At 46.0% G+C, this 13,433-nt stretch overlaps 1 protein-coding gene across 1 annotated transcript; it reads left to right on the forward strand.

The window, feature by feature from the left end:
* The first annotated feature begins 505 nt into the window (after positions 1 to 505).
* On the forward strand, positions 506 to 7,545 carry RPS14 (ribosomal protein S14). The gene is made up of 5 exons (XM_054038065.1): positions 506 to 606; positions 3,212 to 3,362; positions 4,808 to 4,969; positions 6,159 to 6,235; positions 7,435 to 7,545. Exons 2-5 carry the CDS (start codon positions 3,214 to 3,216, stop codon positions 7,500 to 7,502), a joined length of 456 nt encoding a protein of 151 aa, XP_053894040.1. The 5' UTR covers positions 506 to 606; positions 3,212 to 3,213; the 3' UTR covers positions 7,503 to 7,545.
* The last annotated feature ends 5,888 nt before the right edge of the window (positions 7,546 to 13,433 follow it).

Raw genomic sequence — 13,433 nt, forward strand, 5'->3', positions numbered from 1 at the left:
GTACCTGCTGCCCTACAGGAAGGGGCGTTCCCCTAAAACCTCCCTTGCAGGAAAGCGCTGTCCCTTGCTTTCCCATGTGGTTTTCCCCCTTATATTATTTCCATCCAGCAAAACTGCCCCCCCCCGTGGGAGCGACTGCACCCAGGCTCTGCCATGCACAGCTGGCCCCTGGCACTCACACATGGGGGACCCCTCGCCTCGCTCACCGCAAACCACGCAGACGTACTCGAGGCAGGCACCAAGCCGGAATGAGAACTCCGCCATCGTTGTGAGGGGCAAGAGCCCCTTCCCGTAGGGCGCCGCCATCTTTGTGCGGGGTAACGTTCGGGTCCCCTGGGCGCCGCCATGTTGGGGGTGGTACCGCTCGCGTCCCCAGACATACCTACGCGTGTTATTTATAATTAAATCGTTAAACATGATAAAACGCGCCTGACTAGAACACTCAGCGCGCGGGTTTGGATTTTATAGAGAATGACGCCGATTGACGTGGATGTGGGCGCTTGACCCCCCCCTCCGTCGAGGTAGCACTTCCGGGTGATGCTGACCTCTGCCCCCGTGACCCCTCCCTCTTCCTTTCCGGTGTTGGGTGCCCGAGAAGACGCACAAGTAAGTGGCCGGGCCTGGGTTTGGGGTCATCCGCTTCCATCCTCCCCGGGTGCGTCCCGCTGCGGCCTCTGCCGCCTGCAGCCGGCCTGCCCGGGCCCTTCCTCACCGATAGCGAGCCGGCGCGGCCGCCCGGCGGGGGGAGGGGGGGAGCGGGGCGCTAGGCCGCGGGGAAGCCGGCGGCTAGAGTGGCCGAGCCGCCCGGCGGGGGGAGGGGCGGCGGGGGGAGCGGGGCGCTAGGCCGGGGGGAGCTGGAGTGGCCGAGTCGCCGGCGGTTTGCGGGCTGGCCAGGGCCGGCGGGAGGCTTTGTTTATCTTTCGCCCCGATCATGCAGCGGGTGGGTCCGGGCTGGGGTCCCGAACCACTCTCCGCTCGAGGCGGCTTCCCCCGGCCTGGGAGCGCAGCGGGGCTGTTGGGGGCAGGGAAGAAGCTCGTCGGAGAGCGCCTCCGCCAAGCGGGATGCGGGGAGGGAGGATAACAGCCCCGTGTGGTTTGGGACATGGGGCTTGTATCGCGGGATGGGGGGGGATCCTGTGCTAGACTCAGCACAGGAGGGGGGGGAGGCTGAGGTTCACTGTATATGTATGGTGGGGCACACCTGCCCTCCAGTGCTGCCCACAAGTGGTTTCCAAGCACCCCAGTCACTCACGTGTCTCTTCACAATCAGAAATCCCTCTGGGTGGAGGAGAGAGGGCCACAGTAGTATTCAGTGTTTATGAGTGGGGATGCAAAATGTGTCAGTCACTTCATTAGACACTTGACTGGGCAAAGAGCTCTGCTGAACCGGGCCTAAAAACAGTACTTCTGATTTGTGCCAAATAGATATGATAGATAGCTATGGCCAAATTAATCCCTGCTATAACTTCATATATTAATAGGTTTACACCCTGAATAAACTTGGCTTTTTTTAATCTAATCTCTTCTATTATATGTTAGGGACAGACAATAGTTATCACTACATTCAGTTAAGCTTGAGGAAACCCCAGTTTATTAACTAAGTTTTATACCAATTTTAGACCTAGGAGAGCTGCTACATGAAGGACAAGTGGTTTAGTCTTAAGTTAACACATCAGGATTTTTTTAGGGTGCCTTCGAGGTTATGCTTAATGATCTACTGAGGGACGTCACAGTGGATGCAGTCTAGTGCTGTACTGCGCACATCCCAAAGTGGTCTGTTGATTGGTCTAATGCTGGTGTTCTCTTCATTTCCAGCTGCTGAAAGTATTAAATATTATTTTCCATGCTGTGGCTATAGATATTATTTGATTGTAAATGGGAGAGGAGGTGGGTCATAAAGTTGCAAATGGGAGTGGAGGTGACCATGAGACAATTTATCTGAAATGTGGTCCACACACTATGAACAATTCAGGGAATCCTGTCACCACATCACTCTTGTATGTTTCCATGTTGGCAGAAAAGAGAGACTTAGGTTGCCTAGGTTAGTTGAAAGTTTTCTGTTAGCACAGAGGATTTCCTGCATCCATCTACACTTGTTTTGGGTTTAAAGGAGGTATTGGAGATGCTACTGGTAAACACAGGACTGGGAGTCAGGATTCCTGAATTCTATTCCTGGCTGTGCTTCCAACTCTTAACTGTGGGCAAGTTAGAAGTCTCTCTGCCTTAATTAACCAGTCTGTAAAATGAGAATAATACCATACCGATTTGAGACCCCATGAAAGTGGTTCTATTTATCTGTATTATCATAGGGCATAAAGGCTTCCACCCAGATTAAAGCTCTATTGTGCACTTCATATGTACATTGGGAGAAGCAGCGCCTCCTCCATGGAGTTTACAATCTAGGGCAAGAGGCAATCGTAGGCAGGTAACAAAGGCAGTGAGGTGAAGGGCCGTACCCCAAATCAGACAGCAGATCAGTTGCCGTATTGGGAATGGAATCCAGTGCTTCTGATGGAGGGCTGATTATGCACATGATGATTTTAACTGCACGGTTGCCGTCCAGGCTCTCTTTCACGTTAAGCCTTGTGTGGAAATGCAGCAGTGGGCAATGCTTATGGCGCTGCTGTTAAAATTTCTGAGACATTAAGAGTGGCAATGGCATACACCTCTACCCCGATATAACACGAATTCGGATATAACGCGGTAAAGCAGTGCTCCGGGGCGGGGCGAGGCTGCGCACTCCGGTGGATCAAAGCAAGTTCAATATAACGTGGGTTCACCTATAACACGGTAAGATTTTTTGGCTCCCGAGGACAGCGTTATATCGAGATAGAGGTGTATAATAAAACCAGTCTGATCTCCAGATTATTTAATATACTAAAATGTGGAAAGTGAGCCTAATGCTCTTCCAAAGGGTTAAACGAGCTGGTTTTACTGATGAATGGGTTGCCTGGTCCTCTTCAGTCTCTGGAATGTCCTGTATTCCAAACAAATAGATTACTAGTGCATGTCTCATCTGTATTTATTAGTAGCCAGTTCGACTGCAAAATGCCTATTGTGTTGATTTAAATACCCTTAAAAAGTAACTTCCCCTTCATAGGAGTATAAAGGACCAGAGACACATGGCTCCTGTGTAATTCCAGAGAAAGAACTATCTTTATTGCTCCATTTCATGACAGCATGTAACTCCCGCTCTTATTTCCCCTCTCAGAAATGGCACCGCGTAAGGGTAAGGAGAAGAAGGAAGAGCAGGTCATCAGCTTGGGACCGCAGGTTGCCGAAGGGGAAAACGTTTTTGGCGTCTGCCATATCTTCGCTTCCTTCAATGACACTTTTGTCCATGTAACTGATCTCTCTGGCAAGTGAGTACTGAATGTTGGTGACATCGATACCATATAAGGCTCTATATTACTTACCTTCGCTTGGTATCGTCCTTACATGTTTTTAAAATTTAAATTGTGCATGTGTAACAGTTATTTTGGTTCAATAACCCGAGCTGTTTTCACTCACCTTTATCCTTAAGGATAAAGTCTGTGCCCAGTATATGTGGATAAGCATCATATCATACACTTACCTGTTGAACTTACCTAGTTGCTATCTAACTGATTCTTCTAGGTCTTGGCTACAGGAGAGGGTTGCACTGGTTTAAAATTTTGTAGTTAAACTAGAAGAAAACCCCATATAGAAATCCTTATTTTGGTTTGAGTGGCTTATTTCAATATAGCTTAAGTAGGTAAGGCATCATCTTAAGCTAAATTGATGTAAGTTTCTCTTGAACTGAACTATGCAGGGCTTTGCACTCTAATCTTCTGGGCAGAAGGCAGTTGAGTATTAAAAGGAGTCAACGGGGATATATACCCGACACTTCTAATGCTGCTTCTTACAAAACACATGGAGGTACCATCACATAAAATGTCCAGATGTACATCTGAGTTGAAATAAGTGTTTACAGAAAGGGGGATTAACATCGCCACTCTACAAAAGAGATGACCTTTAAACTGCTTGACAATGTCTACCATATCAGGAGCAGGCGTTTCCATTTGCCTTCTTGGCTATTTAGTAAAGATCTTTCTGAAATATATAATCCAGTTCAACCACAAGACATTGGGCTTGATGCTCAAAATTTTATGGCCTGTGTTATTCAGGAGGTCAGACTAGATGATCGTGTGATCCCTTGTGGTCTTAACATCTATTAATCTATAAACTTTGGTGCTCAGGTGACACCATACAGAAGACTTGTAACAGGGTTTTTAATTGAAACTTGTTGGGCCATCTTTCACTGTCTTCTATTTTTGCTCAGTGAATGAGACATAAGAGTTAAGGCATATCTATATTAGAAAGTTGCATTGATCTGACTTAAAATGTGATTTTAAACTGATATATTTAGATCTGTGTAAAGACTGTATGGTTAATTAAACCTGTTCAAAAGGCTGTATGGAGATGCTTATTTTGGTTTAGCATAAGTCAATTAGGAACAAGATAAACCAGAATAAAGTACCGTTTAAACACAATAAGTGTCCACACAGGGCTTTGCCCAAGTTTAACAAATTCTGTTAGTAATTTATACATTAAAGCAGTGCAATTTTTATATGTAAAAAGGGCCTTGCTCCCTTCAGAAATGACCTTAGAAAATGTAAGATGGATTCATATTAATGGCTGTCACATGGCAATTTATGAACTGGTAAATATATCAAATGAAATTATTTTGTTATTTGAAACTCCTGCTTCTGTAAGGCTTGCAGGTTGTGATCAGGCGCTTTCCTGAATATTGCTTTTGGCCACGTACAAAGAGGTATTGTCTTTTCAGGGAAACCATCTGCCGAGTGACTGGTGGTATGAAGGTGAAGGCCGACAGAGACGAGTCTTCGCCCTATGCTGCTATGTTGGCAGCCCAGGATGTTGCCCAGCGGTGCAAGGAGCTGGGCATTACTGCGCTTCACATCAAGCTGCGAGCCACAGGTGGAAATAGGTGTGTGTGGCAGGCTCTGCTTTGACATACATAAATTTTGCAGCAGTGAGGTAGTGCTTGGGTCCTGTCGGTGACTAAATGCTAGGTTATGCTCATCAGGCGGCCCAGAGTGAAATAAGGTCTTGCAGTTTTCACACAATCCTGCAATCGCGCTTCAATTGTTGCTATCGCAATTTTAATGTGGGCAGCTGTTCTTCTACAACACTGCTATTGAGAGCAGCAGGGAGAGAACTTGTATCTCAAACACGCTCTAGCATTATTTTATTCCACGCATCTTTGCAAACTTGATGCATTTTTTGTGTGCAGGTGGGGCTTGTTCTGTTAGCAGAAACAACTCCATGTTTAGAGGTGTACATTTTCAGTTGGTGAAACATGTGAAAGCCCTGGTCCACTGACCCATGGAGATAATATTCACAGGACTAACATTAGTTCAGTTCAGCTCTGACCTGAAGGAGCCATGCTTATAATGGGCTGTGTTTTAATTGATACGTTAAGAACTAGTTTGATTGGGAAGGTATGGGTCCTTCTACATAGTAATGACATTATCTTGTGAATCCATTTGTAATTAAATGAATACCTGGCATGGGTGGGTTACAGGAATCTGTTTTTTCCTAAAATATATCTCCACCGCTTTTTCAGCAGGCTTATGGGACGCTTGTTTCATGTTGTCAAGTATCAGGGGGTAGCCATGCTAGTCTGTATTCACAAAAACAACAAGGAGTCTGGCGGCACCTGAAAGACTAACAGATTTATTTGGGCATAAGCTTTCGTGGGTAAAAAAACCTCACTTCTTCAGATGCATGGAGTGAACATTACAGATGCAGGCATTCTATGTTTCATGTTGTACTTGGAAGGGAATCCACTATTGTATCTGTGTAATGGCAGGAAAGATCATGTTTGATATTAAACTTTATTGACATCCCTTCTGCCCCCTTGTCGGGGGTGCACTTACCATGTATATTCAGAATTGCATTGAAGTATATTCTGCTGGCTGTCCCTGTCCTTGCCATATACATGGGTTAGACAAAAAGGGACGCATCTAATAAGAGTTCCAGGATTTTCAAATTCCGGATAAAGGATAAAATGACTAAAGCTTCATGTTGTTTCCTTGGGAGCGGTGTGTATTCAGCTTCAGCTGTTTGGTGAACGCTTCTCTGACCTGATCTGTTGCCTGTTTTATTATTTCCAGGACCAAGACTCCTGGACCTGGTGCCCAGTCAGCCCTCAGAGCTCTAGCTCGTTCTGGAATGAAGATTGGGCGCATTGGTAAGTGTGGTGTGCATATGGGGTATTTTAGATAAATAATGGGAAATTAGTATCTGTTCCCTGCAGGGCTTTGGAGCAGAGCCCGGAGCAGTGGAGCTGCAGGTTTTTGCCTGGAGCTGGAGCGGAGCCAGAGCACAGCTTCGAAACCTTGTCACCAAAAGAACTCTGTGCGGATGCATCTGTTGTTATTTAATACCCTGAGTTACATGATGGCCAGGTCTGAGATTTATTCCCTGTTGGTCCTACAGAACCCAAGCTTGACCATCAGCCATATTGAAATCCACCTGGTCACTTGTGCTTTTTGCCTGAGGGTGCTGAGTTTCCTTTAATTTGATGTGTATGTTCCTCGAGGAACTGGAGCACTTTCAAATTAAATAAGAACCCATCAGCAAGTGGCAGGAGTTTTCAGTGTGGGCTAAGGATTGGGAACTAACTGCAAGTTGTATGTGCTAAACTGCAGTTGTATAGCAAGATTGTGATGGGCCTCTGGTTTAGACTCACTGACGCTTTGCAATAGCTGGAAGGTCTCTGGCCATGATTTGCTGGGGTGAAAGTCCCAAAAGGTGCTGCCGAAAATGCCTTCTCAGTGTTCAAAGAAACCTATGGAAGGACTGTGGTGTACGTCGATCTCCTGTAGGAGCTTGTCTTGCAAGCAGGGACTGCTTGTTGCTGCTGTGGAAGTCATGTGACCTACAGTCTGCAGTTTCCTGTGATGCGCCATTTCAGTGTGGATTTTCCATATTTTAAATGTTACAAATGTGGAAACCCTGCCACACATGAGTCAACGCGCAAGTGAAATATTGTACCTCCTGCACATCATTTCCTAGGCCTCCTCCTGAGAGGAAGTGGGGATGTTTCCTGCTCCTTGCAAGAAAGGCTTGGGTTTTCTGTGAGGAAAGGTGGCCGCTGGGAAGCAAATGTTGATTTGGCATTATAATGCCCCTTGCGCACTCAAAGCGGAGTAAAAAAATTATTTTGCCTTTTATACTAAATCCTCTTATCGTTAAAGTTAGATCCTACTAAAGGCCGGTCATTGTGTGAGGATACATTATTAGCATGTGAAGCCAATGCAGTTCTTCACTGCTGAGGTTTGGGGTAGTGGATGGGTGGTGTCTGGCAGGGTACATTTTCTGTACCCTGGAAAGCTGTTTGAAGCAACCTGCCATCATGAATGGTAATGTGTAACTTTCTTTCCACAGAGGATGTCACCCCCATCCCCTCTGACAGCACTCGCAGAAAGGGTGGTCGCCGGGGTCGTCGTCTGTAAACCGTGGCTGGCTTTTGTTTCATCATTAAATCTCTCAACGAAATTTCTGCTCTCGTTTGTGTTCTCTTAACACGAGCTCTGATCAGAGGGCTAGCGTTCGGTGTCGTATGTCCTTTGGTTGTCATTTGAAAGCCCTGTGGTTGTAATGTCTTGTTTTCATGGAAACATTCAGAAGTCTGAATTACATACACAAATAGCTTGATCTCGGAAGATAGGTGTCCTGCTTATCTTCACGCAGCTACACCAGGGGTGCCGTATTTGTGTATAAACTGGTAGAGCAGCTTAAAAGCACTCTAAAATGACAGCCCCAGCATTCTATGGCATATTATACTTCCAGTTACATTTCTGTGAAAAATACTCTCTTCCTTGTAATTTTGTGCTCCCTGCTGTCATATTTACCCTTCTTTAATTCCTGTCATGATTGTATGGAAGGTATGCTCTCATCTGTGCTAAATGCATATTCCAGGTGTCAGCCCAGGGAGGTTTAAAAGCAAAGTGCCTACGTTCTGTGACTGTGAAGCCCCCCTCCACATTGAAAGGTGTTACCTATCATTGGGTGACTCTGTTTAAAGCTTGAAGATAATCGTCCTAATATCATCAGACAAAGCCCCACTCCTTTGTTCTACCAGTGTCAGGGTGACGTCCAAAATGGCTTCTGATACCCTGCTACCTTCGTTGCTATATATGTGTTTCAAACAAGTTGTCCTCAAAAACTCCATGTCCTGGGAGTTTTGTTCTTGCCCCTCTCCCAGTATAATAGCCTTTATTTGGAAATTGCATTTATTTTATGCTGTCCCAAGCGTGCTGCAGGTTGTGAAGATTCATAACGACGGTAGACGTAGCACGGAGCTAGTGGATTCGACAGGTGGATGTGGTAGTTGGTGCTTTTTTGGTCCCTAAGAGGCAGTTACAGCCTTCGATACTGTGGAAAAGATGTCTCATTTTTCCCCTCTCGAGCAGAAGTGGATTCAAATTTGAAGGAGCAGGGTTTGAATTCTTCCTTCCACTCCTTAGCAAACCTTAACAGTAACTACATGCCCTACTGAACAAATACCTCCTGATTTTTGCCACCAGCAATAGCAGACAAGTATGTTAACTTGAAGCTACTGCTAAAATTCAGCAGTGAAATAGTTAATGTCACCATTTCAAGTATCATTAGACTTGAGAATCAATGTCTCCATTGAAATAAAAGGGGCAGTTTGTAAGTCTGAGTTGTTTAGTTGAAAGCTTAGATTTCGAAGCACTATTATGCAGCAAACTCAGAGTAATTTAAGTGATTAAGACTCATGATATACATGAGGCCCTACATATTGGAGACATGGACTCAGAAATTCAAGTGTTGTGGTCTCCTGTGAGACCTCGGCCTGCCTTTGAACCTTTAGGTTTGAGAATGAATATAGAAAGATGGAGCTGCTTTCAGATATGCCCTTGCCAGCTTTGGCTCTTAAAACACTAGTGACCCATAAGAGGATTTGTCCTTGGCCTCTCCCTTCCTCAGATACTGGAGAGGACCCTTTGGCTGCAGGTAGACAGAAGTGTCCAGTTCTCAGAGTGAATCCCATTTCCAGCTAATTGGCTAGACGTGGTTCTGAGTCCGAACCAGTACGTAGCACTGCCCTGCGGCCCCTTGGGGCTCTGTGTTGGCTCCCAACTCAGTGCGTCTCTCCTTACACTGCAGGGGCTGCCATTTAAATGGTGGAGAAGAGACGCTTAGGACTGAAGCCACCGCTGGGCTTTAATAGCCTTTGTTCAAAACCAAATCTAGCACTGCAGCTTGCAGACCCTTTGTCCTGACTTCTTGGGAATGATCTGCTGACAGTGCCACTTTATCAAGTCCAGCGTCTTTCCTGTGGACTGTTACTTTAATAGCTGATGTTCTTGGAATTCCCCTTTGCATGAAACATCCCTGGATGGGCGCTAGCGTCTCCCCTGACACGGCCAAACTGTCATTTGTAGCTTCATACGTATCACTGTTACACGGAAAGGCTTTTAGAAATAAAGGTTCTGTCCTGTTTCTTTTAGAGTTTTATTTGTAGGCACAATGACTAGCAGCATTTGAAGTTGATAAAGTCTCCTCCGAATTCCGCTGTTGGGAACCAGCCAAGGAATGAAGCTGAACATTAATGCTATTCCAGCCAGTGAGAAATTAGCCATGGCCTGATGTCGGAAGTTACCAGGCAGAAGGGTGCTCAGAAAGAACAGAAAAGTAGATGTGCTCAGAGGAGGTTCAGGGAGCTGGGTGCCTTGTATCAGAGAAAGAGAAGAAAGGATAAACCAGTTAATAATTCTAAACAGCCTATGCTTGCTGATGTGAGACAGTCTATTGGAATCCCCATTCCTACTGGGCAATGATTTAGCCCCTTCTCAGGAAAAAACAATCCCACACACGTAAGTTGGGACAGATGGATGCTTGGCTTTGGAATTTAAATACATATGACATGCAGCTGTTCTGAAATTCACTGCGCAATTCTCCCCCCCGTTTTTTTTTTTTTTTTTCCCAATCAGCTCTATATGCCAGTTACTTAGAAACCGTTCCCAGCTGATAAAGTACTACTGCTATTTGGGGCTAGAGGTTACATGAAGCATCTAACTCTGGGATTCGGCAGTGGCCCTGTTTGCCCATTAATTCTACTGCCACAGATGTGTTCGTTTTTAAATGTAACTTTGATTTGGATACACAAGCTTTTGGAGTACACGCGTGTCTCTGATTCGGTTTGGCAGTTTGATTCTAATTAATAATTTGGTGCACATACACAGCAACGGTTGCAGAGTTACTCGGTGAGGTGAGTGGGAATTGTTGCCATTTGACAACAGGGGGAATGAAGGCCTGAGGGCGGTTAAGTCACTTGCAGGCATTGACTTGGAGAGCCTTTTTAGCATCAATCTGAAACAACCCGGGTGCCTTGCATCAGAGTTTGTAGGGTGTGCTGCATGGTGCAGGGTCTGCCCTCCAGGGGTTAAATGCAGTGTGTTCATAATCTTCCTGGTTTTTCCTTAAACAAGATGTGGGGAAGAGATTTCAAAGGCACTCAATCCCTGAGCTGAATGTACTGATTTTGGGGGTAGCAGAGAGGGTGTTGTTTAGGCCTGTTGAGTTAGTTGTGTGGCAAGCCAGTCAGCCATGGCTTAGCTACCAGTGCTCACTTCTCGTTTTGTGCTTGAGGGTGGTGGCTCAGATGAAAATTCACCCTTGGTGGCAGTTGCCACAAATCCAGAAAAGGGAGCTTACTTTTTATTACACTTACTGATACTGATGGTAAGTGGGAGTACTCCAGGCCAGCAGCATCTTACCTGTCTTATTATTTATTACTAGGATCCCCAGTCGAGGGTCAGGCCCCCATTGTGCTCGATTGCTGGACAGACAGGTAACAAAGATAAGTCTTTTTTCTCCAGAACTCTCAATCTACAACTAAATAAGGGAGCAAATGCAAGGTTCTGTCTCAGTCCTTGCTCAGGCAAAATTCCCATTCACTTTCATGTGTCGGTCTGAGCAAAGAACTCAGGATTTGGCTTAATAATCATGAATCTTCAGAAAAGAAATCAGACCTGGGCCTGGTCTGTGAAGTGTTTCTTTGTGTCTCTGACATAAGGCCTAGTGGCCTAGGAGCACTTGTAACTGCATCTGCAATAGGAGACTGAACTTCTCGCCTCTCACATCAGACGCTTCTCTCTCTCACCTCCAGACATTGGCCCAGTCTGTGACATCTCCCTGGCCTCTGGTCTGAACAGCACTCATGTGCGTTGTAACGTACCCGCTCACTTGAGTCTATGGAAACCCCAGAGAGCAGAAGTAACAAATGAGGAAGAGGAACCGAGTTGCTGGGGAGTTCCCGTTTCTGTAAGGATGTTGAGCAGAAATTTGGGCTGCTCCTAATTGGCTGTCTAGTTCCTGGCCCTGCTAACCTGGCGTTCTGTAGGCAAGGTCATCCGTGGCTCCTGGAGGGTGAGCCTTGCCTTGATGACAACTAGTCCCATCAGCCATGATCAGATGACACCTGCAGCAGAGAAGAAGTGAGGTGACTAAATGAACAGCCCGAGGAGAGCTCTGCAGAACGTGCTGGCTCTAACTACAGCTGTCGCAATATCCCCCTGTCTATGATCCTGTCAGATTTTGCAAGCTAAGCAGCCTCAGGCCTGGCTGTATTTGGACAGGAGACCCGTGTGATGCAGCAAATTCGGTGGCAATACAGTAGGTGTCAGACAAACAACCCAGCACTGTGTTATGGACCCTATGGAGTGCAGCTCTGGGTGAGGTCTTTGGGATGAGGCATAAATTAGAGGTGAAGATCCCATAGCCCTGTTAAATCCATTGTCCTGCCTACCTAAATTCCTCCTGTAGTTTCAATTGGACACAGATTCCAAATACATCATTGGCAGGGGAAGTCATTCAAGCAGGGCCAAAGTGGGAAGAGGAAAGAATGCCTCTGTCTGAGGAAGATGCATAAAATGCACTCCTACCCAGCACAAAGCTTCATACTATGTTCGAGATTTCTCCCCCAGTTCCAGCTGTCTTGACCGGCCCTTCTTGATTCTGCGGCAATCTGTACTCTCTGCCATCGCTCCCAAGCCCTCTTTCCGGTACTTCATCACCTGCTGTCTAGTGTTGCTATGTACAACATTGCGCCTTTGTCTTTTGGTTTCAGTCCGAGTTGGACTGAATCCTTAGCTGCTGTCTTCCAGCCTCGGGATAGCTGCATTTCATGAGTGGGTGAAGTGAACTCGCTATATCCCTTATCTCCAAGGTGCCATGTGCTTTCATGTTCATTCCTGCTGGAATTACACTTAAAAGTAAACCAGGCATCACGTAGAGTTTCAGAATACATGGCTTTGCCCAGGCTGAATAAACTATGAAATCCTGGGTCCCTAGGTGCCTGGCTAGATTTCTCTTTGTCCTTTTGTCAAAAAGCCCCTGACCGCCAGGGAGTCCAATGTTTTTGCTGCTTCTGTTGGGGAAGTGTAATGACCCTCTTCAAGCCGTGTAATGACCCTCTTCAAGCCGTGTAAAGTGCTCTCTAATGGGTGTCTGATGAATGGGTTTAATAATGATGATGCGTTGAGATCCTCTGATGAAGGGTGCTGTAGAAGTGCAAAATATTATAATCAGTGTAAATTAAAAAAACTGTCAATGCAACATTGTGATGAAGATTTTAAATGCTCAGAGTAACTGCTCCAACAGCAGCTGGTACTCGGTGCCCACACTGATATGGGATATTTTCTTTTTATGTCTTAATGTAAAGGACGTGCCTGAACTAACCTGCAAAACCCATTTGCCCCGAACGTTGGGGAAGTTTGGATTTTGATCCAAGCTCTGCAGAACTTGGAGCTTCTTTCTAATAGGTCGGTTTGTGGGTGATCTCATCAGTCGCAAGGTAGAAATGTAATTTGGGAGTCTGTTTTGAAACCTGCTTTAATACCAATTATAGACTCATAGACTTTAAGGTCAGAAGGGACCATTATGATCATCTGGTCTGACCCCCTGCATGCTGCAGGCCACAAAACCGTCCCTACCCTTCCCTTGACTCTGCTGACGAAGTCCCCAAATCCTGTGTTTTAGTGACTTCAATTGGCAGAGAACCCTCCTGCTAGCGATCCCTGCCCCATGCTGCAGAGGAAGGCGAAAAACCTCCAGGGCCTCAGCCAATCTACCCTGGAGGAAAATTCCTTCCCAACCCCAAATATGGCGATCAGTAATACCCCGAGCATGTAGGCAAGAGTCTCCGGCCTGACCCTTGTTAGCCATTATACTATTTACCTACCATTGCTCGGTATTCCTCAGATAATATGTTTTATCATTAAACCATTCCCTCCATAAACTTATCTAACTTAATCTTAAAACCAGACAGGTCCCTCGCCCCCACCGTTTCCCTCGGAAGGCCGTTCCAATATTTCACCCCTCTGACGGTCAGAAACCTTCATCTAATTTCAAGCCTA

This window comes from Malaclemys terrapin, chromosome 8, assembly GCF_027887155.1.
Source record: "Malaclemys terrapin pileata isolate rMalTer1 chromosome 8, rMalTer1.hap1, whole genome shotgun sequence".
NCBI classification, from domain to species: domain Eukaryota; kingdom Metazoa; phylum Chordata; order Testudines; family Emydidae; genus Malaclemys; species Malaclemys terrapin.

What these genes read in the sequence shown, in the direction of transcription:
- RPS14 (XM_054038065.1), top strand. Translation starts at nt 3,214, where the DNA reads ATGGCACCGCGTAAGGGTAAGGAGAAGAAGGAAGAGCAGGTCATCAGC. An exon ending in GTAACTGATCTCTCTGGCAA is followed by an intron (nt 3,363 to 4,807) that starts GTGAGTACTGAA and finishes TTGTCTTTTCAG; the next exon opens with GGAAACCATCTGCCGAGTGA. An exon ending in CGAGCCACAGGTGGAAATAG is followed by an intron (nt 4,970 to 6,158) that starts GTGTGTGTGGCA and finishes TATTATTTCCAG; the next exon opens with GACCAAGACTCCTGGACCTG.